The sequence below is a fragment of the Oncorhynchus keta genome, chromosome 30, assembly GCF_023373465.1.
Source record: "Oncorhynchus keta strain PuntledgeMale-10-30-2019 chromosome 30, Oket_V2, whole genome shotgun sequence".
Taxonomy (NCBI): Eukaryota; Metazoa; Chordata; class Actinopteri; order Salmoniformes; family Salmonidae; genus Oncorhynchus; species Oncorhynchus keta.
In genome coordinates, this window is record NC_068450.1 from 61,178,093 (window position 1) to 61,202,742 (window position 24,650).

At 47.1% G+C, this 24,650-nt stretch overlaps 2 protein-coding genes and 1 long non-coding RNA gene across 56 annotated transcripts in view; 1 reads left to right on the top strand and 2 right to left on the bottom strand.

Moving 5' to 3' along the window:
* Positions 1 to 2,766: 2,766 nt before the first annotated feature.
* Positions 2,767 to 14,174, bottom strand: LOC118377144 (SLAIN motif-containing protein 1-like). 50 transcript variants are annotated; one of them, XM_052488997.1, is made up of 16 exons: positions 13,584 to 14,174; positions 12,587 to 12,720; positions 11,348 to 11,958; positions 10,519 to 10,663; positions 9,704 to 10,479; positions 9,345 to 9,531; positions 9,209 to 9,298; positions 9,119 to 9,163; positions 7,790 to 9,073; positions 7,246 to 7,341; positions 6,357 to 6,506; positions 5,579 to 5,926; positions 5,434 to 5,484; positions 4,563 to 4,715; positions 4,058 to 4,346; positions 2,767 to 3,951 (listed from the first exon to the last, which is right to left on the bottom strand). In XM_052488997.1, exons 11-16 carry the CDS (start codon positions 6,463 to 6,465, stop codon positions 3,876 to 3,878), a joined length of 1,026 nt encoding a protein of 341 aa, XP_052344957.1. In that variant the 5' UTR covers positions 6,466 to 6,506; positions 7,246 to 7,341; positions 7,790 to 9,073; positions 9,119 to 9,163; positions 9,209 to 9,298; positions 9,345 to 9,531; positions 9,704 to 10,479; positions 10,519 to 10,663; positions 11,348 to 11,958; positions 12,587 to 12,720; positions 13,584 to 14,174; the 3' UTR covers positions 2,767 to 3,875. The 50 variants fall into 50 exon arrangements, with proteins under 50 accessions (XP_052344957.1, XP_052344971.1, XP_052344943.1 ...); XM_052489011.1 differs by lacking the exon at positions 9,119 to 9,163 and having other exon boundaries at positions 9,209 to 9,531; positions 9,704 to 9,848; positions 9,898 to 9,945; XM_052488983.1 differs by lacking the exon at positions 9,119 to 9,163 and having other exon boundaries at positions 9,209 to 9,531; positions 9,704 to 10,138; positions 10,335 to 10,382.
* A 705-nt stretch (positions 14,175 to 14,879) lies between these two features.
* The window catches only part of LOC118377147 (28S ribosomal protein S9, mitochondrial), a 25,796-nt gene continuing 16,025 nt past the window's right edge, over positions 14,880 to 24,650 (bottom strand). Inside the window, exons 8-11 of the mRNA XM_052489030.1 lie at positions 24,488 to 24,650; positions 24,168 to 24,276; positions 19,313 to 19,482; positions 14,880 to 15,322 (exon numbers count right to left, since the gene is read on the bottom strand). The exon at positions 24,488 to 24,650 is cut by the window's right edge and continues 6 nt beyond it. Coding sequence (XP_052344990.1) covers positions 15,231 to 15,322; positions 19,313 to 19,482; positions 24,168 to 24,276; positions 24,488 to 24,650 — 534 coding nt within the window. The 3' untranslated portion in view covers positions 14,880 to 15,230. The remainder of the gene's footprint in view (positions 15,323 to 19,312; positions 19,483 to 24,167; positions 24,277 to 24,487) is intronic.
* LOC127914051 (uncharacterized) lies at positions 19,753 to 21,458 on the top strand. Of its 5 annotated transcripts, none has more exons than XR_008087737.1 (3): positions 19,753 to 19,856; positions 20,104 to 20,301; positions 21,331 to 21,458. It is a non-coding gene; the product is annotated as an uncharacterized LOC127914051 (long non-coding RNA). The 5 variants fall into 5 exon arrangements; XR_008087738.1 differs by lacking the exon at positions 21,331 to 21,458 and adding an exon at positions 21,177 to 21,302; XR_008087741.1 differs by lacking the exon at positions 21,331 to 21,458 and adding an exon at positions 21,111 to 21,223.

The following is a 24,650-nucleotide window of genomic DNA, read 5'->3' on the forward strand; positions in this document are numbered from 1 at the left end:
ATTTACTGTGACCTTGTAGTCACCGCACATTCTGATGGTCTTGTCTTTCTTTGGGACTACAACAATCGGAGCGGCCCAGTCGCTCCTCGCTACTTTCGTGATTATGTTATTCTTCTGTAGGTGGTCCAGTTCCTTCTCTACTGCTTCCTTAAGAGCACAGGGAACTGGACGTGGTTTGCGAAAGATATGCTTGGTTCCTTCTTGCACTCTAACTTTTGCTGTGAAGTCTTGCATTTCACCGTAGCCATCTTTGAAAAGTTCTTTGTGCTTCTCCAGCATGTTAGTGAGTGTAGCCTGACTCACTGGTTTGTCATTTCTCAGACTGAAGATTTCTCCCCAGTTCAACTTGATCTTTTGTAGCCAGTTTCTTTCTAGCAAGGCTGATTTTTCTCCTTTAACAATGACAAGCGGTAGCGTCCACTCCTTCCCCTCATACCGGACTGGTACCTGGATCTGCCCTAACACAGGAATAGTGTCACCAGTGTATGAAGAAAGGCGGATGGACGCGGGCTGAAGAGGGCACTCTTTCAGTTTGTCTTTGTAGAGTCTCTCTGGAACCAGAGATACAGACGCTCCGGTGTCCAGCTGCATTTTAACTGGTTTTCCCGCTAACTCCATGTTGAGATAGATTCCATCTTTTAGTTGTTGAGCTGTGTACACTGTGAACAGTTCCACTACTGTTTCAGTTGTACCTTCCTCGTCTTGTGCTGTGTCTGACACTTTGTGCGCTCTTGCTGTGCGTTTTGAGGCCTTACACACTCTCTGTAAATGTCCAACCTTTCCACAATTGTGGCACTTTTCACTTTGGAATCGACATTCACTGTGCTGATGATTATCTCCCCCACATCTGTAGCAACTTGGCTTAGACCTTTGAGATGTGGGCTGCTTTGTTCTTGTGTAACCTTGAGGACGGGACTGGAAAAAGTGTGACTTTTGTGAGCTTTTTCCACCACGTGCATCACTGACCCTGTGAACACCTTTCTGATGTTCTGCATGTCCCGATAGCTCAATAGTATCCCTGTGGGCAAGCTCGAGTCCAAGTGCTATATCACAGGCTTTCTTAAAGGTCAGGTCCTTCTCTGACAGGAGCCTTCTGTGATATGCTTCACCTGTGAGACCACATACAAACTTGTCTCGGAGAGCATCGTCAAGAAATCGTGCAAACTCACATGTACTTGCCAGCCTTTTCAAAGCAAGGATGTAGTCAGCCACGGTTTCCCCTTGACTCGGGTGCCGTTGGTCAAATCTGAAACGTTCTGCAATGAGAATTGGCTTAGGCTTGAAATACCTTGAAAGAGTTTCAGTCAGTTCTGCATAGTTCAACTCCACTGCTTTCATTGGTTCAATGACACCTTTCAGCAATCCATACTCAGTTGGACCCAAAACACTGAGAAATACGTCTGCTTTCTTTCCATCTTTGATTTCATTTGCAGCCAGCCAACGCTCAAAACGCTCCAAATAGGAATCAAAATAGTCTTTTGTAGCCTCAAACTCTGGTACTCGACCAATGGTTGCCATTTTCACAGTTAATTGGTCAGTTTCCTTATTCCTTGTATTCCTTCATTTTCATCTAATTATTCACTTCAGAAGTTTCTGCAATTACTTCATTCACTGCAGTCATTTGTATTAATGTACACACCGTGTTACGTTCCTTCTTCCTTTTTATTTTCTTGCCAATATTTCTCCACTGAGATCGCCTAATTGCAATGGGTTCAATTAGTTTTTTTTATTTAACCACCAGAGGGCAGTGTCGCTACTCCAATAGTCTTGCTACTTGGCAGCTCCTGAATGCTGTACTAGCAGTGCTAGCAGTGGTTAGCCTTCTATACTGGCGAAAGAAAATAAAAAATAACTGACGAATTACATAATTATTTTGAGTTTCATTACTCACGCAACATTCTTCCCTTCAAGCAATGTCCGTTTATGTAGTTTAATCACCTCGTCGCCACTAATATTTGTGTTGTGGAGAAATGACCAGGCAGGAGACGGGAGTACAGTTAGTTTTCGTTTAGTCAAAACCCCTCGTGCTCTACAGTTCGCGGCACCCCAGTGCGCATGTGCATTTCCTATTAGGTGTAGTAACGTAACACTGCCGTAATGCATTACTGCTTAGTAACAGCACAGTAACTAATATAAACAGATGTAGATCCCAGATACTACAAAGTTCAAAGATGAAAAAGTCTGGAAGGAGGAGAGATGACTAGATACCGTTTTGTTTGGCTTAATTGTCGGAGTAGGGGACCTTGTGCATTTCAGGTAAAATAACTCAATGTTTATATCCCAGGACAAATTAACTAGCAACAGCAAGCTAGCTAAATAGGACAAATTAGCTAGCATGTGCAAGCTAGCTAGCTAGCTAGCTAGCTAGCTAGCTATATTGCCATACATGTGTAATGCCTTTTGACCTGACCCCAAATTAATGTAATTGGTTGAGAGTTTGTTTTGATATTTTAATCTGCGTGTCGTGATCACGTTTGGTGTGGGGGGACAAAATACATTTATGCACGATGGCGCATGCTCACGGTTTGGGTTCCGTGTAAGGCTGTTTAGACTAACTCCACCTTTTTGAGGTTAGGCATTAATGATGAATGGTTAAGGTAAGGGTTAAAGTTTGGGATAGGCTTGAAACAGAAAGCGTTACATGTTGTTTGATATAGAAACGGAATACAATCAATCTGACAAATTTAGCAAAAATGTAAGAATTTCACCTGTGAAAATAACCAGTAGCCTACTAACTCTAGAGACAAATTAATCAGGTTCAAATAATACTTAGCATTTCAAAATCTTTAATTTTTGTTAAAACAACTACACTCGTTCAATTAAATACAGTAAAAAATAAAATTTACAAAAATGTTTGAGAAAGAGATGGTGATATGTGCCATGAAGACTAACCTGCTTTTTTAAAATACTGAAAAAAATGATTAACAGACAGAATGCTACGTAAGTGATCTTTAAAAAGTAATCCTTCATCCCAAAAGACAAAACATCTACCCTGTGCTCTTCATCAACCACATTATAATTAACCATAAAAGTGCAATATCACAAATAAAAAAATGAACAAAAACAATTACTTTTCAATTCACACCTGTACAATCAGTGCAACAATTACAAATATTTCATAGATATGCCAGTGAATCTTGATAGTTTAAAAAGTGTCCAAAACACAACTTGAAGTCATTTCCCTGTCTTGGTGAGACATTTTGTAAACAGATTCAGACATTAGCTGTAATTTGGTTAATATGCTTCACATTTAAAAAATAAATAAAAAATCATGAAGAATATTGCATCAATACGATCAGCATCCCAACAATGCACACTGAAAGTTAACTTTAGTCTCTACACTAATCATAAGATAATAAATAAAAGATTTGTTTAAATATACATTGCCATGTAAAAATTAGACCAAATACACCCAGACAATAGGGAGTGATTTAGACTTTTTTTAGCAGCATATTTGGTGCTCTCCATTAAGAGAAAATACACCTTTTATTAATCAGAATTCCAAAGTGAAAAACCAAATTGTGGCTTAATTATTATAAAGTGGCAGCTCTTTCTTTAGTATGTTAATGTAACCATAATGTGGTTAAAACTTGTTAGTGCATAAACATATCAACAGGGGGATTCCCCTTGGCACAGACCAAATTGGACAGGTGGAGAATGCATGTTTGACTGAGTGCTGACCACACCTCACATACCCAATCATGAGGGCGTTCTACACAAGGTTGTTATTCCCTATAGTTTGGTTGACCTGCCTTCTCAATTCCCCAATAACACTTTGTGTGGCAGTGAGTGACCCCAACCAGCAGGGTCTCTCTACATTGCCAGCTCTTCTCCGAAATCTCATCTCTCCATTCATGTCCCCATTCATCCCTCTCTCAGTAGCAGCCATCTCTCCAGCTCCCGTCTCGTAGGGCACTCAGGGTGGACAAGCTCTTAGGAGGCGTCAATAAACTGGGGAAAAGATCAGATTGAGATAAAATAGGAAATTACGATCCCAGACAACAATAACCTAGTTTTGAGCTTGTTGGCGCCACCTTAGTGTCCTACAGTACCCTACCTGCGTGTGGGTTGGGCGATCTTGCTTCGAGGGGTGGAGCTGGTCCCAATAAAGGAGGCCGGGCGGGGCAGGCTGCTCCGGGGGGGTGTAGGAGTGCCCCCAACCCCCACAGCTGGTTTACTGGGGAGGGGGATCCCACTCAGGGACTGCAAACTGGTGGAGGTCGGCATGGTAACTGGCCCTTTCACAGTGGGGCTGACGTAGGCTGTGGCTTTGAGGGGTTGCCGTGACAACGACTGGAAGTTCCCCACACTCTGGACTCTGTTCTGCAACTGACCGGGTGAAGGGACTAGTGGGGAGAAGGTTGACAATAGATCATCATATACAGATTAATGGATTGATATAATAATATTCATGTTTTCCTCAGATGTACTGTATAATGTATGGACTACCTACTTAGAATGATCATTTTCAATTTGATTAATTCTGGAAAGTCATTCAAGCCCTGCAGTTTTATAGTATGTGTATGGTCAGAGCTAAAACAAAGAAGAAGACGGTATCTCACTGGAGGACTGTAGCCTGCTGGCCAGCCCATTGGACGAGTCGAAGCTCAGACTGTTCCGAAGGGTGGAAGGAGAGACGATGTGATTGGCTGGGCTCAGTGGGCTAGGCACACTGGGAGCCCTGAACAGGTTGGGCATGCTCCTCCGCAGCTTATCTAAATAGAATGTACACACACACACACACACACACACACACACACACACACACACACAAATTCCTGTATTAATTCAAGGCCACAGATCAAGAAGAGTTTATCATCTCAGATTCTCCATAGAGCCCTCTTCAAGAGGAATATAAGTGCCACTCACTAGTCTCTCTTGAAGAACACCAGTGTTGAAGCCCCAAAGAGAAACATCTCCTGTAATCTCACCACCCTCTATTCAGTGTCCCTCTCCGGTTCAGCTCCCAGAACAGAAACAGAATAGCCTCCAAGAGCTTACGGATCAGTCAGTGTCTCAAGAGGCTTACAGTGAGCACATCCCTGGTAGTCTGCCAGTACAGTCAACAGGCTAGGGAAATACCTACGGTAGTAACTAACGAGTGGGTGACCTTAAAATGACCTCTTCCTCCATTAACATAAACAATGACAAGTTGAAAACAAACCTAGAAATAGATTAGTATAACTATTTCATAAAAGGGCCATCGTGTCGTGTGTCAGTTATTTTGTAGCCTAATATTATACTTGGTTGTTATGCAAATGTGCCATCAAGACAACACAAAAAGGCTTGTTTGAAAAATGGACTCATATCCATCTGCATTCCATATGTGATCCCCAAAATAGATAGCGAACATAAACTCACGTAAAAACAAACTCAAATTATTCGAGGAGAGTCTTGCAAAGCAAGAATTCTTATTAGTGTGAGATTACATACATTTAAGCAGAGGGCCAGGGTTGAGTCCAATAGACAACGAACAGGAGAACACTGTCCAAGAAAAACATTTGTCATAACATTATTTTCATTTTTTTAATCTCTCATTTTCTCTAATGGACGCAACCCAAGTACCAGGCCTGCTCACCTGATCCAGGCCTGAAGCCCTGTTGTTCGGGTGTGTAGGTGCTGAGTGTGGGGCTGGCCAGGGGTGGGGGCTGATAGGAGAATCCTCCGGAGGGGTACTGAGGAGTGGAGGGGCTGGTTGTGCTCCTCCTCCAGTCCCGTATGCTGGAGAAGGTGTGGGAGTGGGAGAGGCCGCGCTGCAGGGTGGGTCCCACACGGGTCAGACGGGGCTGGGGAGGAGGTAGCTGCCCGTACTCTTCCTCATCCTCTTCCTCCTCCAGGTCGGCCTCGCCGTTGTGCTGAAGGGAGAGGAAGGAGAAGCTGGCGCTGCGGCGGTTGATGGAGGTGGTGGCGTAGTCCTGACGAAGACCTGAAGGAGGGGGAAATACGGACAAGCGCAAACACACAAACACGCACACGCACACAATCAGTCGTCACCTTCTGCGCCTGAGGTTAAGGTTAATAAAGCCTGGATGAAGCCTGAGGTCTTGTATCACAGGTTACAGTGTTAGAAGGGAGAGAAGGACAGAGAGGAACAATAAAGGGCAAGAATATGGCCAGGAATCCAAGACCACTTGAACTGACCAGGAACAACTCTGGGCCCTACCTTTAACCTTGGGGCCTAGAGTTATTCCCTTTCAGGTCACCTGCTCAATAGTTAATAATAGTTCTGATTTATAAAGCATTTTCCACACTTTTACATAGAAAGGGGGAAAACTCACCTCTTACTATGTAAAACAATATATAGTCAACTATGTGACAACACCAAAACAGTTTTTAATAAAGGGTGAGGGACTCACTGTCCTCCTGCAGACGAGCCATGACCTGGACATCAACAAGGTCCTGCAGTTTGTATCCCTGCGTGATGGAGTCATCCTCCAGCTCTGAGGCACTGAGCTCACTGTCCATGGAAGACTGGGGGCTGAGGAGGAACCGGCGGAGGCTGCGGCCTTCGGCACACAGCAACAAGAGTTCAAAGGTCAGATTAGACAAGTTACATTGCAGACATTTTACATTAACAATGAACACAAAGAATACTGACCAGATGAAAAGCAAGATTAGTTTAGATAGAGGCACACTGGCAGCAAAAAAAACATCACTCTCCCTTTAAGAAACATTGCAGAGTCACTGTTAGTAGGGAGGCCACGTCATGGAATTGTGCCTTTGGTGATAGAAGCACCACAAATCACAGACAAAGCTAGAAAAGGCCATATTGTGTTTATGGCCACTAAGCCCCCATGGCCATTTTCCATTATGGCCGCTGACCAGGCCCCACAGGCTCGACCTAGCTGTGTGACATGTGGCGCTTCCATCACCAAAGGGACTATTCCACTCAAGTGAGGAATAGTGAGGAACGTCACATGGCAAACACCTGAAGCAGCAGAAACTGAACACACACTGAAACACTCCTTCTCTTGCCGTGACAAATGATGAATGATGACCTTCGGGGCCTCTCAATAGTCTATAGTGGCTTCCTCTCCTCTTGTGTCCACCTCTGTTCAGATCTGACAAGACAGCCAGTAGGTGAAACTCAAGGTATTTCACCAGTCCATATGTCTAACATCAGCAGGAACGAAGGAGAGGAGACAAGGAGAGGAAGCTGTTTCAAACAGACTATTGAGACGCAAACCTTGACATGACAGAGAGACTGAGACAACGTGGGCCAGCGGGGGAGCGAGCGAGGCTTACTGCGATTGGCTGGGAGGAATGTGGGAATTCTCTCAGCCGTCCCTACAGGAGTCAGGGACAGGTGGAGGAGAGGATGGAGGGGTGAGGAGAATGAAGCTGATGGAGGGAGAAAGAAAGGGAGGGGACAGAGACAGGATAAGGGGGAGAGAGAGAGAATCATGGAGAGTTGTTTCAATGGAGAAAAAAATATAAATATTCCAATGAAGAGACTGTGGTATTTTTTTCAATTGTGAAATTCCATGTTTAAGAAGTAATCATGGATGGAGTAACCCTCATGTCTAAGAACCAGGGGTTTTCCTCACCTGGTGAACTGATCAGGAGTGTTGAGTTTCTGCTCAACAAGGCCCAGGATTTTTCTGCTCAATATGGACCTGATTCTACTCAATAGGGCACAGAGGTTTCCTGCTCAATAGGGACAAGAGTTTCTCCTGATCAGGTTGCAAGGTTGAAAAACCTCTAGTTCAACTAATGTCATATGGTAATATTACGGTAACATTATGGCAATATGTACCCATGTCACATAGTAATCTGTGTGTGTATTTACCAGGTCTGTCAGCGGGCGGAGGGGTGGGGCAGGACCTGGAGAACGAGGCACTGAGGGGGGACACTCCAGCTACACGTCTCAGGGGGAGGGCAGGGGAAGAGTGGCTGGAGAAGACCCCCCGCCACCTATGGACTACGGAGGTAGGAGGAGGGAGGGAGGGGAAAAGGCAATGTCATACTCTATCGGACCCCAAAAACACACACAGCTGTCAGTGCTTTCCGGGCCCCTCACAAGGAACAGAGGTCAGCAGTGTGAAGCGGTTGTTTACCTCACACCCAGCGCGTCACATTGCTGTGACAGTCACAGAACCACTATTCAGTAGCAGCCAGGGAACACATCTGCTGTCCAATGCACAGGAGACAAAGCTGCATTCACAACCTCACACACACACTGCTCAACACACCCATTCAGCACGGGCCAGAACCAGGGACGGAGCAGCGACCACACACTCCATCTGATATATATTCAGAGGAGACCTACATTAATGAACATTCGCTAAGCAAATATCCCAGCAATCTATCGAGAGGAGATGTGGTGGATCAAAAGAACAAAGAGAGAGAAGAATGAATAATAAATGTTGCAGAGCTGAGAAAGCAAATCATCTCTCTCTCTGTGTGGTGGTTCGACTGTGAGCTGTTCAACACAGCGCTGCATATATCCCTGCACCAGATAGAGTGGGGTTATGTTATACCTGTCACTGAGAATATAAACCACTTAGGAGCGTCGAGGCGAGGTGCCTTTCATGTAAACACGGTAACCATGGTTACCCCTCTGGTTGCCGAGGGAGGCCCTGTGAACGTAGCAACAGGCAGATAGTAGGTCAAGTGTGAAAGCAGTGGAAGGCTTTTCCTGCAGTTACAGCTACTGTGGAATTAATATACGGGCATCTAGTATAGATCCTTACAGCAATATATTGTAGTAAAATAAAGGTAACTGCCAAAATAAAGGAAACACTAGTATGAGGGATAAAAGTACATTTTATAAGTATTACACTTTATGTTGTTGTTCCATTTATTTTGGCGGTTACCTGTATTGTACTGATGAAATGGTGGCAGGTAGCCTAGTGTTTAGAGCGTTGGACTAGTAATCGAAAGGTTGCTAGATCGAATCCCAGAGCTGACAAGGTAAAAATCTGTTGTTCTGCCCCTGAACAAGGCAGTTAACTTCTATGTTGTTGTAATATCCCCAATGGACCTGGTTGTTTCCAGTCACTTCTATGTTGTAATATCCCCAATGGACCTGGTTGTTTCCAGTCACTTCTATGTTGTAATATCCCCAATGGACCTGGTTGTTTCCAGTCACTTCTATGTTGTAATATCCCCAATGAACCTGGTTGTTTCCAGTCACTTCTATGTTGTAATATCCCCAATGGACCTGGTTGTTTCCAGTCACTTCTATGTTGTAATATCCCCAATGAACCTGGTTGTTTCCAGTCACTTCTATGTTGTAATATCCCCAATGGACCTGGTTGTTTCCAGTCACTTCTATGTTGTAATATCCCCAATGGACCTGGTTGTTTCCAGTCACTTCTATGTTGTAATATCCCCAAACGGACCTGGTTGTTTCCAGTCACTTCTATGTTGTAATATCCCCAATGGACCTGGTTGTTTCCAGTCACTTCTATGTTGTAATATCCCCAAACGGACCTGGTTGTTTCCAGTCACTTCTATGTTGTTGTAATATCCCAAACGGACCTGGTTGTTTCCAGTCACTTCTATGTTGTTGTAATATCCCAAACGGACCTGGTTGTTTCTAACTTCTATGTTGTTGTAATATCCCAAACGGACCTGGTTGTTTCCAGTAACTTCTATGTTGTTGTAATATCCTGGTTGTTTCCAGTCACTTCTATGTTGTAATATCCCAAACGGACCTGGTTGTTTCCAGTCACTTCTATGTTGAATATCCCAAACGGACCTGGTTGTTTCCAGTCACTTCTATGTTGTTGTAATATCCCCAAACGGACCTGGTTGTTTCCAGTCACTTCTATGTTGTTGTAATATCCCAAACGGACCTGGTTGTTTCCAGTCACTTCTATGTTGTTGTAATATCCCAAACGGACCTGGTTGTTTCCAGTCACTTCTATGTTGTTGTAATATCCCCAAACGGACCTGGTTGTTTCCAGTCACTTCTATGTTGTTGTAATATCCCAAACGGACCTGGTTGTTTCCAGTCACTTCTATGTTGTTGTAATATCCCAAACGGACCTGGTTGTTTCCAGTCACTTCTATGTTGTTGTAATATCCCAAACGGACCTGGTTGTTTCCAGTCACTTCTATGTTGTTGTAATATCCCCAAACGGACCTGGTTGTTTCCAGTCACTTCTATGTTGTTGTAATATCCCAAACGGACCTGGTTGTTTCCAGTAACTTCTATGTTGTTGTAATATCCCCAAACGGACCTGGTTGTTTCCAGTAACTTCTATGTTGTTGTAATATCCCCAAACGGACCTGGTTGTTTCCAGTCACTTCTATGTTGTTGTAATATCCCCAAACGGACCTGGTTGTTTCCAGTAACTTCTATGTTGTTGTAATATCCCCAAACGGACCTGGTTGTTTCCAGTCACTTCTATGTTGTTGTAATATCCCAAACGGACCTGGTTGTTTCCAGTAACTTCTATGTTGTTGTAATATCCCCAAACGGACCTGGTTGTTTCCAGTCACTTCTATGTTGTTGTAATATCCCAAACGGACCTGGTTGTTTCCAGTCACTTCTATGGACCCCAAACGGACCTGGTTGTTTCCAGTCACTTCTATGTTGTTGTAATATCCCAAACGGACCTGGTTGTTTCCAGTCACTTCTATGTTGTTGTAATATCCCCAAACGGACCTGGTTGTTTCCAGTCACTTCTATGTTGTTGTAATATCCCAAACGGACCTGGTTGTTTCCAGTCACTTCTATGTTGTTGTAATATCCCAAACGGACCTGGTTGTTTCCAGTAACTTCTATGTTGTTGTAATATCCCAAACGGACCTGGTTGTTTCCAGTAACTTCTATGTTGTTGTAATATCCCCAAACGGACCTGGTTGTTTCCAGTAACTTCTATGTTGTTGTAATATCCCCAAATGGACCTGGTTGTTTCCAGTAACTTCTATGTTGTTGTAATATCCCCAAACGGACCTGGTTGTTTCCAGTAACTTCTATGTTGTTGTAATATCCCCAAATGGACCTGGTTGTTTCCAGTAACTTCTATGTTGTTGTAATATCAGCAAACGGACCTGGTTGTTTCCAGTAACTTCTATGTTGTTGTAATATCCCCAAACGGACCTGGTTGTTTCCAGTAACTTCTATGTTGTTGTAATATCCCCAAATGGACCTGGTTGTTTCCAGTAACTTCTATGTTGTTGTAATATCAGCAAACGGACCTGGTTGTTTCCAGTAACTTCTATGTTGTTGTAATATCCCCAAACGGACCTGGTTGTTTCCAGTAACTTCTATGTTGTTGTAATATCCCCAAATGGACCTGGTTGTTTCCAGTAACTTCTATGTTGTTGTAATATCCCCAAACGGACCTGGTTGTTTCCAGTAACTTCTATGTTGTTGTAATATCCCCAAATGGACCTGGTTGTTTCCAGTAACTTCTATGTTGTTGTAATATCAGCAAACGGACCTGATTTGCTGTTCCTTGGCCGTCATTGGAAATAATAATGTTTCCTAACTGACTTGTCTGGTTAAATAAATAAAATGGCAGCTTCACTGATGCAACGATAAGCTGTTGCATGACAAGTGTATAATATGAACGCCAAGTTAAATTGGATTTAATGTGCAAAAACAAGACACTTTTCAATTATACAATAGTAAAAGGAAATGCAATTAAGCTGACGTGTGTGTTTACTCTAAGTTGTTGAAAGTGACGCACACAGACAGTTGCGGCCAGTGCTTCACCTCTCATTAAGAGCTTAGAGGACTAGAGCAGTATTAATACAGTACCTTCAGCGCAGACCGTGGGAGACGTCACATTTATTCACTGTTTCACACCACAGCTTCCTCTCAGACATGAACCCAAGGTCCACTCTCTCAGTGGTCATTAGACACCATGGAATGTCTCAGGAGTAGAGGCATTAACCCTGACGTTACCGCTAAATTCCCAGAGTTGGCCACTCACACCTTCACTTCAGGGCCTCTCATTGGACCCGGTCACCTCTCTACTGCAACCCTTCTTCAGGTAGATGCTGTGAATTAGAATGTGATCTCCATCACCGAACCAGGTGAAATGAACGCGCTCACTGTCATAACCATAGTGCGAATGTGTGGGTCTGTAGGTTGGTATACGGCTGTCTTTTCAGGAGTGACTCCGCTTGTGCGTGACCACCGTGTGTAGCTTAATGGCGCCGGTCGTGTGCGTAGTTTAATGATTACAGCACTGTGTGTAGTTTAATGTAGCCAGTACTGTGTGTAGTTTGATGTAGCCAGTACTGTGTGTAGTTTGATGTAGCCAGTACTGTGTGTAGTTTGATGTAGCCAGTACTGTGTGTAGTTTGATGTAGCCAGTGTTGTGTGTGTGTACTGACTGTCTGGCAAGGTGCTGTACTTTTATCTCAGAGTCCAAAATAGTCTGGAGTTGGCTGGTTACATAATTCTGAGACTTGAGGACCTGTTTCACACTGAGCTCAAGGCATCACAGTGCCCCCCCCCACCTCCATGTACCCACACACACAGTAAAGTAGAATCATAACCATCTGTTGAAAGAAAGTCTTTGAAAACAAAACATTTCGTCAGGTTGATAGAAATCTATGGTCTATTATATAGCCATCCATCTATCCACCCTTTTCGGTCCCTAGTTTCCACCCCTCCTCATACCTTGGTCCAACCTGAGGCACAGTGAGCGGGCCGACTCCACCTCTGTTCTGGGGCTGTCCAGGACCTGTCTGCTCCACTGGAGGGGGGTAACAGGGCTCTCCCCCCACAGCCGGGCCTTGGCTGACACATACAGCCTGCAGGGAAGACAGGATGAGAGCCAGAAGAGGAGGAATTATGAGGATTTTACTGCCCTATATTCCCAAAATCAACCCTTATGGGCCTACAGGGAAGACTGGTTTCAGATCAGGGATACGTTTTCCAGTTTTACTATGATCCCAAAAATGTACATCAAGCCACAACCTCACTAAGGACCTGAGAATATAATCATATTGATTGTAGCCAACAAATGCAAAACGGTGGCGCACAGTGTGGAGCAGCCAATTCTGACTGCAGTCCAAAATTGGTTTTGGGCACTATAATGGATTTGACCTAATACAGAATGAGTCAGAAGTATTATGTCATCCTTAATCAGCGGGTATTCTTATGCATTCGTTTTACCACTAAAATTATAGCACTTCTTGAGTCCAGTCGTCCACCCCCAAGTCGACATGTCTCAGACTGATGCGGTCTAGCCTCCATTTCAACAGGCACATTTTCACAGAGCACAGCGGCCGTCTGCTCAATCATAACCGTTGACTATGATAACTGCAACACATCGATGTTGTGTTTGTTAAAGAAAAATCGAATGACATTGGAACAAGTGTCAGCTCCATCTTTCTGTCCAATTTGTTCCCGAAGGTGTGGCTTTGTTGTCGTATATCATTCCTACTAGGATTCGAGTCTCATTTGCATGTACAGCATTATATTCCAAAGGCCTACGCCTACCAGAGTAAGTCACATATCCTATAAAATAAACAGAACACTGCATCACCGTCGTATATGACAGATAAATTGCCATATGCAAATAAGGACTGCAAGTTTCAAAGACATCTGTCAGATTAAATTTGCCACCTCTCAACTACATTATACAAACCATTGGATATTGTGAAATAGTTACCAGGTAGCTTCAGAGTCCTCTTGAGAGAATACAGCATCTAGGTCCAGAATGTCCACCTCATCCAGAACCGTACGTTCCATATAATCAGCCTCGTTGTCGAGAGCAGTATCAACATAATGCGAATGTAAATATTCGAACGGTTCGTCCAACGGGAAAAATGACTCCAAGGAAGACTGGCACAGTAGCGTCGGTAACGGGCTTGGTATGCAGTAGCTCCCGGCCATGTAGGCCGGGGAGGGAGGTAGAATGTGGGGGCTGCCAGTGCAGCCGTTCGCCCGCGTCCTCAATTGCTCATTTTGCCGCTCCAATTTCCGAACCAGCTCTTGGAGCTTTTTCACCTCCAGTTCGGGGTTCGCGGCATTGCTGTTGCCGTTGACATCCGTCATTATCTGGGAGTTCATCACTGCTGCATCCATTGGATGGAAAAGTACAAATACCCGATATATTTTTTATTAAATGGTGGACGGGGTAAACTACACTCAGTCTCAGCTCACCCGTTGCCCACACTGTGATTTGGGTATGGGTTGTATCTTGCTTGCTCTAATGTCCATCAGGACTAGAGCTTTCAGATGCCGCCCAATGAGGGATGGTGGCGTGCTACAGACTGTCTCCACCCCCAGCGTGCTGAGTCCAACGCGGGAACTGTTGCCTAATTAGTGATTTCAGGACAGGTGCGTGCAAGCGTTCTCTCCTCAAACGTGTGACATTGCTCTTGATAAGTATCCGTAAAGAAAGTGCAACATTTTTGTTTCAAATATGTTTATTAAAACAGAGAATGAGAGATTAGGTCCAAAGTGAAAATATATTTTTTTTATAGCCTACCTTTTGATAACACAAGATATTGGCTAAACCATTTATATTTTATCTACAGGCATATACAGTTGACTTCATTGATATACACAAAGATCTATTGAATTGAATAATAATTTCACCAGCCACTGTACATATTCTACAACCGCATGCTCAGAGCGCCCATGCATCTTGAACACTTCCCTGGTTAAACCAGGGCATTTTATGCGCATTTATCGCCCTCCTGTGGTGTAAATTGAGACGGCATATGATGGAACTGTGGTGACTTTATCCAATTTAACGCAGGAGTGAAAGTTCTGAAGGTACGAAATATAAAAACAGAATCTGCACCGCAGGTTTCAGCACCATGGACAGCGACTAAGGTAGAATCCCCAACGTGGACTTTCAGCACCCCATGACAGTGGACAGCGCCTGGTTAAAGTGCAGCTTTAACGTTACCGGCCATTTATTTTTTATATGGAATAAAAACAGCATATTACAGCAAGGTATGTGAAAAACAACATTTTATTTTCAATATACAGACAAAGACAATGGACAGGTGTGTTGCCAGAGATGGCCCTCTGGTGGCAGAAAAAAAACATTACAGCCTATATGGAGTAAGGTATCCTGCCCTCACATGGACAGAACCCCTTTGAATTTGTACATGCATTTGAGTCATGTACTTGGTGGCTATTTCCAGATCTAAAACACATTTAGGGGACATATAAAAGGCTACAATAGGGGTTGGATGAACAATTTGTCCACTTACTAATTAATAGCAGTTCTGATCTCAGAGGAAGATAATGATGAATATGCTGCTGTGATTTCCCTGTGTCCAGTTCTATTCTGTCCTCCACCTCAGCGTTTCTTCCAGGTGAACTTCCTCCTCGCTCCCTCCTGGCCCGGCTTCTTCCTCTCCTTAATTCTAGGGTCAGGGGTCAGCAGCCCAGCTGAGAGGGAGGCAGAGATGCAGGTCAAAGGTCAAACCAAAAATAGTACAATACATCAACGACAAAGCAACAGAGGAACAGCGACCAGTGTTGTTCATTTGATGTCAATTAAAACGGTCCTTCCCTCAACACATAGCAAAGCTGCAGGCTAAAGTTAAATCTACACTTGGTTTCCTCTATCGTACTCGCTCCTCTTTCACCCCAGCTGCCAGACTAACCCTGATTCAGATGACCATCCTATCCAAGCTAGATTACGGAGATGTAATTTATAGATCGGCAGGTAAGGGTGCTCTCGAGCGGATAGATGTTCTTTACCATTCGGCCATCAGATTTGCCACCAACGCTCCTTACAGGACACATCACTGCACTCTATACTCCTCTGTAAACTGGTCATCTCTGTATATCCGTCACAAGACACACAACACTGGTTGATGTTTATTTATAAAACCCTCTTAAGCCTCACTCCCCCTATCTGAGATATCTACTGCAGCCCTCATCCTCCACATACAACACCCGTTCTGATAAGTCACATTCTGTTAAAGGTCCACAAAGCACACGCATCCCTGGGTCGCTCCTCTTTTCAGTTCGCTGCAGCTAGCGACTGGAACTAGCTGCAACAAACACTCAAACTGGACAGTTTTATCTCAATCTCTTCATTTAAAGACTCAATCATGGACACTCTTACTGACAATTGTGGCTGTTTTGAGTGATGTATTGTTGTCTCTACCTTCTTGAACTTTGTGCTGTTGTCTGTACCCAATAATGTTTGTACCATGTTTTGTGATGCCACCATGTTCTGTTGCTACCATGTTGTTGTCATGTTGTGTTGCTGCCATGCTGTGTTGTCATGTGTTGCTGCCATGCTGTGTTGTCATGTGTTGCTGCCATGCTGTGTTGTCATGTGTTGCTGCCATGCTGTGTTGTCATGTGTTGCTGCCATGCTGTGTTGTCATGTGTTGCTGCCATGCTGTGTTGTCATGTTGTGTTGCTGCCATGCTGTGTTGTCATGTTGTGTTGCTGCCATGCTGTGTTGTCATGTTGTGTTGCTGCCATGCTGTGTTGTCATGTTGTGTTGCTGCCATGCTGTGTTGTCATGTTGTGTTGCTGCCATGCTGTGTTGTCATGTTGTGTTGCTGCCATGCTGTGTTGTCATGTTGTGTTGCTGCCATGCTGTGTTGTCATGTTGTGTTGCTGCCATGCTGTGTTGTCATGTGTTGCTGCCATGCTGTGTTGCTGCCATGCTGTGTTGCTGCCATGCTGTGTTGTTGCCATGCTGTGTTGTCATGTGTTGCTGCCATGCTGTGTTGTCATGTGTTGCTGCCATGCTGTGTTGTCATGTGTTGCTGCCATGCTGTGTTGTCATGTGTTGCTGCCATGCTGTGTCGATGCTGTTTGCTGCCATGCTGTGTTGTTGCCATCTGTGTTGTGATGTGTTTTTGTCTTAGATTTTGTCATGTTTAATGCTGCCATGCTGTGTTGTTGTGTTGCTTGTAAATAAGAATTTGTTGTGTTGCTGCCATGCCTAGTTAAATAAAGGTTCAATAAAAATTGCTACCATGCTGATTATGTTGTGTTGCTGCCATGCTGTGTTGTTTTGTGTTGCTGCCATGCTGTGTTGTCATGTTGTCTGCCATGCTGTTTGTCATGACAGGAAGCTGCCATGCTGTGTTGTCATGTTGTGTTGCTGCCATGCTGTGTTGTCATGTTGTGTTGCTGCCATGCTGTGTTGTCATGTTGTGTTGCTGCCATGCTGTGTTGTCATGTTGTGTTGCTGCCATGCTGTGTTGTCATGTTGTGTTGCTGCCATGCTGTGTTGTCATGTTGTGTTGCTGCCATGCTGTGTTGTCATGTTGTGTTGCTGCCATGCTGTGTTGTCATGTTGTGTTGCTGCCATGCTGTGTGGAGGAAGCTGGATGCTGTGTTGTCATGTTGTGTTGCTGCCATGCTGTGTTGTCATGTTGTGTTGCTGCCATGCTGTGTTGTCATGTTGTGTTGCTGCCATGCTGTGTTGTCATGTTGTGTTGCTGCCATGCTGTGTTGTCATGTTGTGTTGCTGCCATGCTGTGTTGTCATGTTGTGTTGCTGCCATGCTGTGTTGTCATGTTGTGTTGCTGCCATGCTGTGTTGTCATGTTGTGTTGCTGCCATGCTGTGTTGTCATGTTGTGTTGCTGCCATGCTGTGTTGTCATGTTGTGTTGCTGCCATGCTGTGTTGTCATGTTGTGTTGCTGCCATGCTGTGTTGTCATGTTGTGTTGCTGCCATGCTGTGTTGTCATGTTGTGTTGCTGCCATGCTGTGTTGTCATGTTGTGTTGCTGCCATGCTGTGTTGTCATGTTGTGTTGCTGCCATGCTGTGTTGTCATGTTGTGTTGCTGCCATGCTGTGAGGTCATTGCTGTTGAGTTGCTGCCATGCTGTGTTGTCATGTTGTGTTGCTGCCATGCTGTGTTGTCATGTTGTGTTGCTGCCATGCTGTGTTGTCATGTTGTGTTGCTGCCATGCTGTGTTGTCATGTTGTGTTGCTGCCATGCTGTGTTGTCATGTTGTGTTGCTGCCATGCTGTGTTGTCATGTTGTGTTGCTGCCATGCTGTGTTGTCATGTTGTGTTGCTGCCATGCTGTGTTGTCATGTTGTGTTGCTGCCATGCTGTGTTGTCATGTTGTGTTGCTGCCATGCTGTGTTGTCATGTTGTGTTGCTGCCATGCTGTGTTGTCATGTTGTGTTGCTGCCATGCTGTGTTGTCATGTTGTGTTGCTGCCATGCTGTGTTGTCATGTTGTGTTGCTGCCATGCTGTGTTGTCATGTTGTGTTGCTGCCATGCTGTGTTGTCATGTTGTGTTGCTGCCATGCTGTGTTGTCATGTTGTGTTGCTGCCATGCCATGCTGTGTTGTCATGTTGTGTTGCTGCCATGCTGTGTTGTCATGTTGTGTTGCTGCCATGCTGTGTTGTCATGTTGTGTTGCTGCCATGCTGTGTTGTCATGTTGTGTTGCTGCCATGCTGTGTTGTCATGTTGTGTTGCTGCCATGCTGTGTTGTCATGTTGTGTTGCTGCCATGCTGTGTTGTCATGTTGGAGCTGCCATGCTGTGTTGTCATGTGTTGCTGCCATGCTGTGTTGTCATGTGTTGCTGCCATGCTGTGTTGTCATGTTGCTGCCATGCTGTGTTGTCATGTGTTGCTGCCATGCTGTGTTGTCATGTGTTGCTGCCATGCTGTGTTGTCATGTGTTGCTGCCATGCTGTGTTGTCATGTGTTGCTGCCATGCTGTGTTGTCATGTGAGGCTGCCATGCTGTGTTGTCATGTGTTGCTGCCATGCTGTGTTGTCATGTGTTGCTGCCATGCTGTGTTGTCATGTGATTGCTGTGTTGTCATGTGTTTGCTGCCATGCTGTGTTGTCATGTGTTGCTGCCATGCTGTGTTGTCATGTGTTGCTGCCATGCTGTGTTGTCATGTGTTGCTGCCATGCTGTGTTGTCATGTGTTGCTGCCATGCTGTGTTGTCATGTTTGCTGCCATGCTGTGTTGTCATGTGTTGCTGCCATGGATGTGTTGTCATGTGTTGGCCATGCTGTGTTGTCATGTTGCTGCCATGCTGTGTTGTCATGTGTTGCTGCCATGCTGTGTTGTCATGTGTTGCTGCCATGCTGTGTTGTCATGTGTTGCTGCCATGCTGTGTTGTCATGTGTTGCTGCCATGCTGTGTTGTCATGTGTTGCTGCCATGCTATGTCGATGTTTTAGGTCTCTCTTTATGTAGTGTTGTGGTGTCGCTCTTGTCGTGATGTGTGTTTTGTCTTAGATTTTGACATGTTTAATCCAAGCCCCCGTCCCCACAGGAGCCTTTTGCCTTTTGGTAGGTCGTCATTGTAAATAAGAATTCGTTCTTAACTGACTTGCCTAGTTAAATAAAGGTTCAATAAAAAATACAAAAAATACAAAAAAGATAAAAAGCTTTCTGAAGGATGTGTGTGTGTTTGTAGTACCACTACCAACCTTGTCTCATGGTCTCCACCTGTTCCTCAGACAGGAAGCTCAGCATGGCGCGGGAGATGGCAAGGCGTAGCGCCCCCGCCTGGCTGGAATGGCCCCCGCCACTCACACTACACTGCATGTCAAACCTCCCCAGCACCCCCATAAAGTGGAGGGGGAACATCAACTGCTCTCTGTCAGGGGGAGAGGAGAGGGATGGAGAGAAGGGAGGAGAGGAGAGGGATGGAGAGAAGGGAGGAGAGGGATGGAGGGAGGGAGGGAGGAGGGGATGGGGAGAGGAGGGATGGAGGAGGGAAGAGGGATGAGAGGGAGAGAGGGAGAGAGAGGGAGGAGAGGGAGAGGAGGATGAGGGATGAGAGGAGGGAGGAGAGGGATGGAGAGGGAGGGAGGAGAGGGATGGGGAGAAGAGGGATAGAGAGAAGGGAGGAGAGGGATAGAGAGAAGGGAGGAGAGGGATGGGGAGAAGGGAGGAGAGGGATGGGGAGAAGGGAGGAGAGGGATGGGGAGAAGGGAGGAGAGGGATGGGGAGAAGGGAGGAGAGGGATGGGTAGAAGGGAGGAGAGGGAAGAGGTGGAGAGGTGGGAGGAGAGGGATGGAGAGGGGGGAGGAGAGGGATGGGGAGAAGGGAGGAGAGGGATGGGGAGAAGGGAGGAGAGGGATGGAGAGAAGGGAGGAGAGGGATGGGGAGAAGGGAGGAGAGGGATAGAGAGAAGGGAGGAGAGGGATAGAGAGAAGGGAGAAGAGGGATAGAGAGAAGGGAGGAGAGGGATAGAGAGAAGGGAGGAGAGGGATAGAGAGAAGGGAGGAGAGGGATAGAGAGAAGGGAGGAGAGGGATGGGGAGAAGGGAGGAGAGGGATGGGGAGAAGGGAGAAGAGGGATAGAGAGAAGGGAGGAGAGGGATAGAGAGAAGGGAGGAGAGGGATAGAGAGAAGGGAGGAGAGGGATAGAGAGAAGGGAGGAGAGGGATGGGGAGAAGGGAGGAGAGGGATGGGTAGAAGGGAGGAGAGGGATGGGTAGAAGGGAGGAGAGGGATGGGTAGAAGGGAGGAGAGGGATGGGGAGAAGGGAGGAGAGGGATAGAGAGAAGGGAGGAGAGGGATGGGGAGAAGGGAGGAGAGGGATAGAGAGAAGGGAGGAGAGGGATAGAGAGGAGGGAGGAGAGGGATGGGGAGGAGGGAGGAGAGGGATGGGGAGGAGGGAGGAGAGGGATGGGGAGAAGGGAGGAGAGAGATGAGATGGGGAGAAGGGAGGAGAGGGATGAGAGGGAGAGAAGGGAGGAGAGGGATGAGAGGGAGAGAAGGGAGGAGAGGGATGAGAGGGAGAGAAGGGAGGAGAGGGATGAGATGGAGAGAAGGGATGAGAGGGATGAGATGGAGGAGGGAGGGAGATGGAGAGAAGTGAGGAGAGGGATGAGATGGAGAGGGAGGGAGGAGAGGGATGGGGAGAAGAGGGATAGAGAGAAGGGAGGAGAGGGATAGAGAGAAGGGAGGAGAGGGATGGGGAGAAGGGAGGAGAGGGATAGGGAGAAGGGAGGAGAGGGATCGGTAGAAGGGAGGAGAGGGATAGAGAGAAGGGAGGAGAGGGATGGGTAGAAGGGAGGAGAGGGAAGAGGTGGAGAGGTGGGAGGAGAGGGATGGGGAGAAGGGAGGAGAGGGATGGAGAGAAGGGAGGAGAGGGATGGAGAGGGATGGGGAGAAGGGAGGAGAGGGATAGAGAGAAGGGAGGAGAGGGATAGAGAGAAGGGAGGAGAGGGATAGAGAGAAGGGAGGAGAGGGATAGAGAGAAGGGAGGAGAGGGATAGAGAGAAGGGAGGAGAGGGATAGAGAGAAGGGAGAAGAGGGATAGAGAGAAGGGAGGAGAGGGATAGAGAGAAGGGAGGAGAGGGATAGAGAGAAGGGAGGAGAGGGATAGAGAGAAGGGAGAAGAGGGATAGAGAGAAGGGAGGAGAGGGATGGGGAGAAGGGAGGAGAGGGATAGAGAGAAGGGAGGAGAGGGATGGGGAGAAGGGAGGAGAGGGATAGAGAGAAGGGAGGAGAGGGATAGAGAGAAGGGAGGAGAGGGATAGAGAGAAGGGAGAAGAGGGATAGAGAGAAGGGAGGAGAGGGATGGGGAGAAGGGAGAAGAGGGATAGAGAGAAGGGAGGAGAGGGATAGAGAGAAGGGAGGAGAGAGATGGGGAGAAGGGAGGAGGGATGGGTAGAAGGGAGGAGAGGGATGGGTAGAAGGGAGGAGAGGGATGGAGAGGGATGGGAGAAGGGAGAAGAGGGATAGAGAGAAGGGAGAAGAGGGATAGAGAGAAGGGAGGAGAGGGATAGAGAGAAGGGGGAGAGGGATAGAGAGAAGGGAGAAGAGGGATAGAGAGAAGGGAGGAGAGGGATGGAGAGAAGGGGGAGAGGGATGGAGAGAAGGGAGAAGAGGGATAGAGAGAAGGGAGAAGAGGGATAGAGAGAAGGGAGGAGAGGGATGGAGAGAAGGGGGAGAGGGATAGAGAGAAGGGAGGAGAGGGATGTGTAGAAGGGAGGAGAGGGAAGAGGTGGAGAGGTGGGAGGAGAGGGATGGGGAGAAGGGAGGAGAGGGATGGAGAGAAGGGAGGAGAGGGAGGGAGGAGGGGGATGGAGAGAAGGGAGGAGAGGGATGGAGAGAAGGGAGGAGAGGGATAGAGAGAAGGGAGGAGAGGGATAGAGAGAAGGGAGGAGAGGGATGGAGAGAAGGGAGGAGAGGGATGGGGAGAAGGGAGGAGAGGGATGGGGAGAAGGGAGGAGAGGGATGGGGAGAAGGGAGGAGAGGGATGGGGAGAAGGGAGGAGAGGGATGGGGAGAAGGGAGGAGAGGGATGGGGAGAAGGGAGGAGAGGGATGGGGAGGAGGGAGGAGGGGGATGGAGAGGAGGGAGGAGAGGGATGGAGAGGAGGGAGGAGAGGATGGAGAGGGAGGAGAGGAAGGGATGGAGGAGAGGAGAGGGATGGAGAGGAGGGAAGAGAGGGATGGAGAGTAGGGAGGAGAGGGATGGAGAGGAGGGAGGAGAGGGATGGAGAGGAGGGAGGAGAGGGATGGAGAGGAGGGAGGAGAGGGAGGGAGAGGAGGGAGGAGAGGGATGGAGAGGAGTGAGGAGAGGGATGGAGAGGAGTGAGGAGAGGGATGGAGATGGAGAGGAGAGGGATGGAGATGGAGAGAAGGGAGGAGAGGGATAGAGATGGAGAGAAGGGAGGAGAGGGATGGGGAGGAGGGAGGAGAGGGATGGAGAGGGATGGAGAGGGAGGAGAGGAAGGAGGAGAGGAGAGGGATGGAGAGGAGGGAAGAGAGGGATGGAGAGGAGGGAGGAGAGGGATGGAGAGGAGGGAGGAGAGGGATGGAGAGAAAAGGGATAAAGAGAAGGGAGGGATGAGATGAGAGAAGGGAGGGATGAGATGGAGGAGAAAAGAGGGATGGAGAGGAGAGAAGGGAGATGGAGATGGGAGAAGAGGGATGGAGAGAAGGGGAGAGAGGGATGGAGATGGAGAGAAGGGAGGAGAGGGATAGAGATGGAGAGAAGGGAGGAGAGGGATGGGGAGAAGGGAGGAGATGGATGGGGAGAAGGGAGGAGAGGGATGGGGAGGAGAGGGATGGAGAGGGAGGAGAGGAAGGAGGAGAGGGATGGAGAGGGAGGAGAGGAAGGAGGAGAGGAGAGGGATGGAGAGGGGAGAGGGATGGGATGGAGAGGAGGGAGGAGAGGGATAGAGATGGAGAGAAGGGAGGAGAGGGATAGAGATGGAGAGAAGGGAGGAGAGGGATGGGGAGGAGGGAGGAGAGGGATGGGGAGGAGGGAGGAGAGGGATGGGGAGGAGGGAGGAGAGGGATGGGGAGGAGGGAGGAGAGGGATGGAGAGGAGGGAGGAGAGGGATGGAGAGGGAGGAGAGGAAGGAGGAGAGGAGAGGGATGGAGAGGAGGGAAGAGAGGGATGGAGAGAAAAGGGATAAAGAGAAGGCAGGGATGAGATGAGAGAAGGGAGGGATGAGATGGAGGAGAGAAGAGGGATGGAGAGGAGAGAAGGGAGATGGAGATGAGAGAAGGGGAGGAGAGGGATGGAGAGGAGAGAAGGGAGATGGAGATGAGAGAAGGGGAGGAGAGGGATGGAGAGAAGGGGGGAGAGGGATGGAGAGAAGGGGAGGAGAGGGATGGAGAGAAGGGGGGAGAGGGAGGAGAAAAGAAGGGTGAGGGGAGGGATAAAAAGATTGAGGGAGGGAGAAAGAGGAGTTGGTTACAAAGAAAGAAAGAGAAAGGGATAACAGGATAAAGAGAGAAAAGGGTAAGTAAGTCAGTCAATGGAGTGGGCACTGGACACTGAGATACCCTACAGCAGTCACTCTTCTGTGTCAGTCAGTCAGTCAGTCACTCTTCTGAGTCAGTCAGTCAGTCAGTCAGTCAGTCTTCTGAGTCAGTCAGTCAGTCAGTCAGTCAGTCAGTCAGTCAGTCAGTCAGTCACTCTTCTGAGTCAGTCAGTCAGTCAGTCACACACACACACACACACACACAAAGTTGTGTAATTAACACTGCTATTTCCCAGATAAATAAAAGAGGCTATAAACGCAGTGAGGTGCAACATAAAGATACTTTTCAACAGCGTTTTGAGAGTGCACGTGGGACGGCGTGCATGTTTTGAGAGTGCACGTGGCACGGCGTGCACGCTAAGGAAGGACGGGGAGAGGAGTGTGGAAAGAAGCAGGGACTTGTGATTTCTTCAGTGGGGGAGGAAGCACTAACGAGCCATGTCAATCCTCTAAAGCTTCCTCTCTGATTTGTCTCCTACTTCATCAGTACTGGTCTGAAAGCACATGCTATTTGAAAACATTACGGTGGATGTCTACTGGGAAGGGATACGGACCGGTCTTGCAGGACAGGGAAGTAGTGGACATAGTTTGTCCCGTTGATGCTGATGGATCCTGAACCGCTGTCTCTCAGTAGGACAGTACCCGTAGCGGTCTTCCTTCTGCCTGGAGAGACACACACAACTTATTATCCCCGATCTCCCTCTTCTACCATGAAGCCCTGGTCAACCAATGACTGTAGGTCATTCTTTGAAAGGGAAAGATTAGACCCGGGTTTCTGTCAACTGCTTTAAGACAAATGTAAATAAATGCTACTCGTAACATATTGATCCATTGATTGATAAAAGCCCAGTCGTATTAATTGATTGCGGTTTACCATCTCCGGTGCTGTAAGCCACCCCGTGCTGGTCGTATTGTAGGGGCTGGACCTGCTGCTTGGAGGACTGGATCTCCAGCTGTCTGCGGTAGCGCTGGACAAAGTCCTCCTCCACAGAGCAGTAGGGCAGAGACAGCAACCTCTCCATCAGCTGGATGAACCG

Coding starts and splice junctions, on each gene's coding strand:
- LOC118377144 (XM_052488970.1), bottom strand. CDS start 6,465: ATGGACAGTGAGCTCAGTGCCTCAGAGCTGGAGGATGACTCCATCACG. Junction 5,927..6,356: donor GGCTCGTCTGCAGGAGGACA/GTGAGTCCCTCA, acceptor CCCCTCCTTCAG/GTCTTCGTCAGGACTACGCC. Junction 5,485..5,578: donor GGGCTTCAGGCCTGGATCAG/GTGAGCAGGCCT, acceptor TTTCTTGGACAG/TGTTCTCCTGTTCGTTGTCT.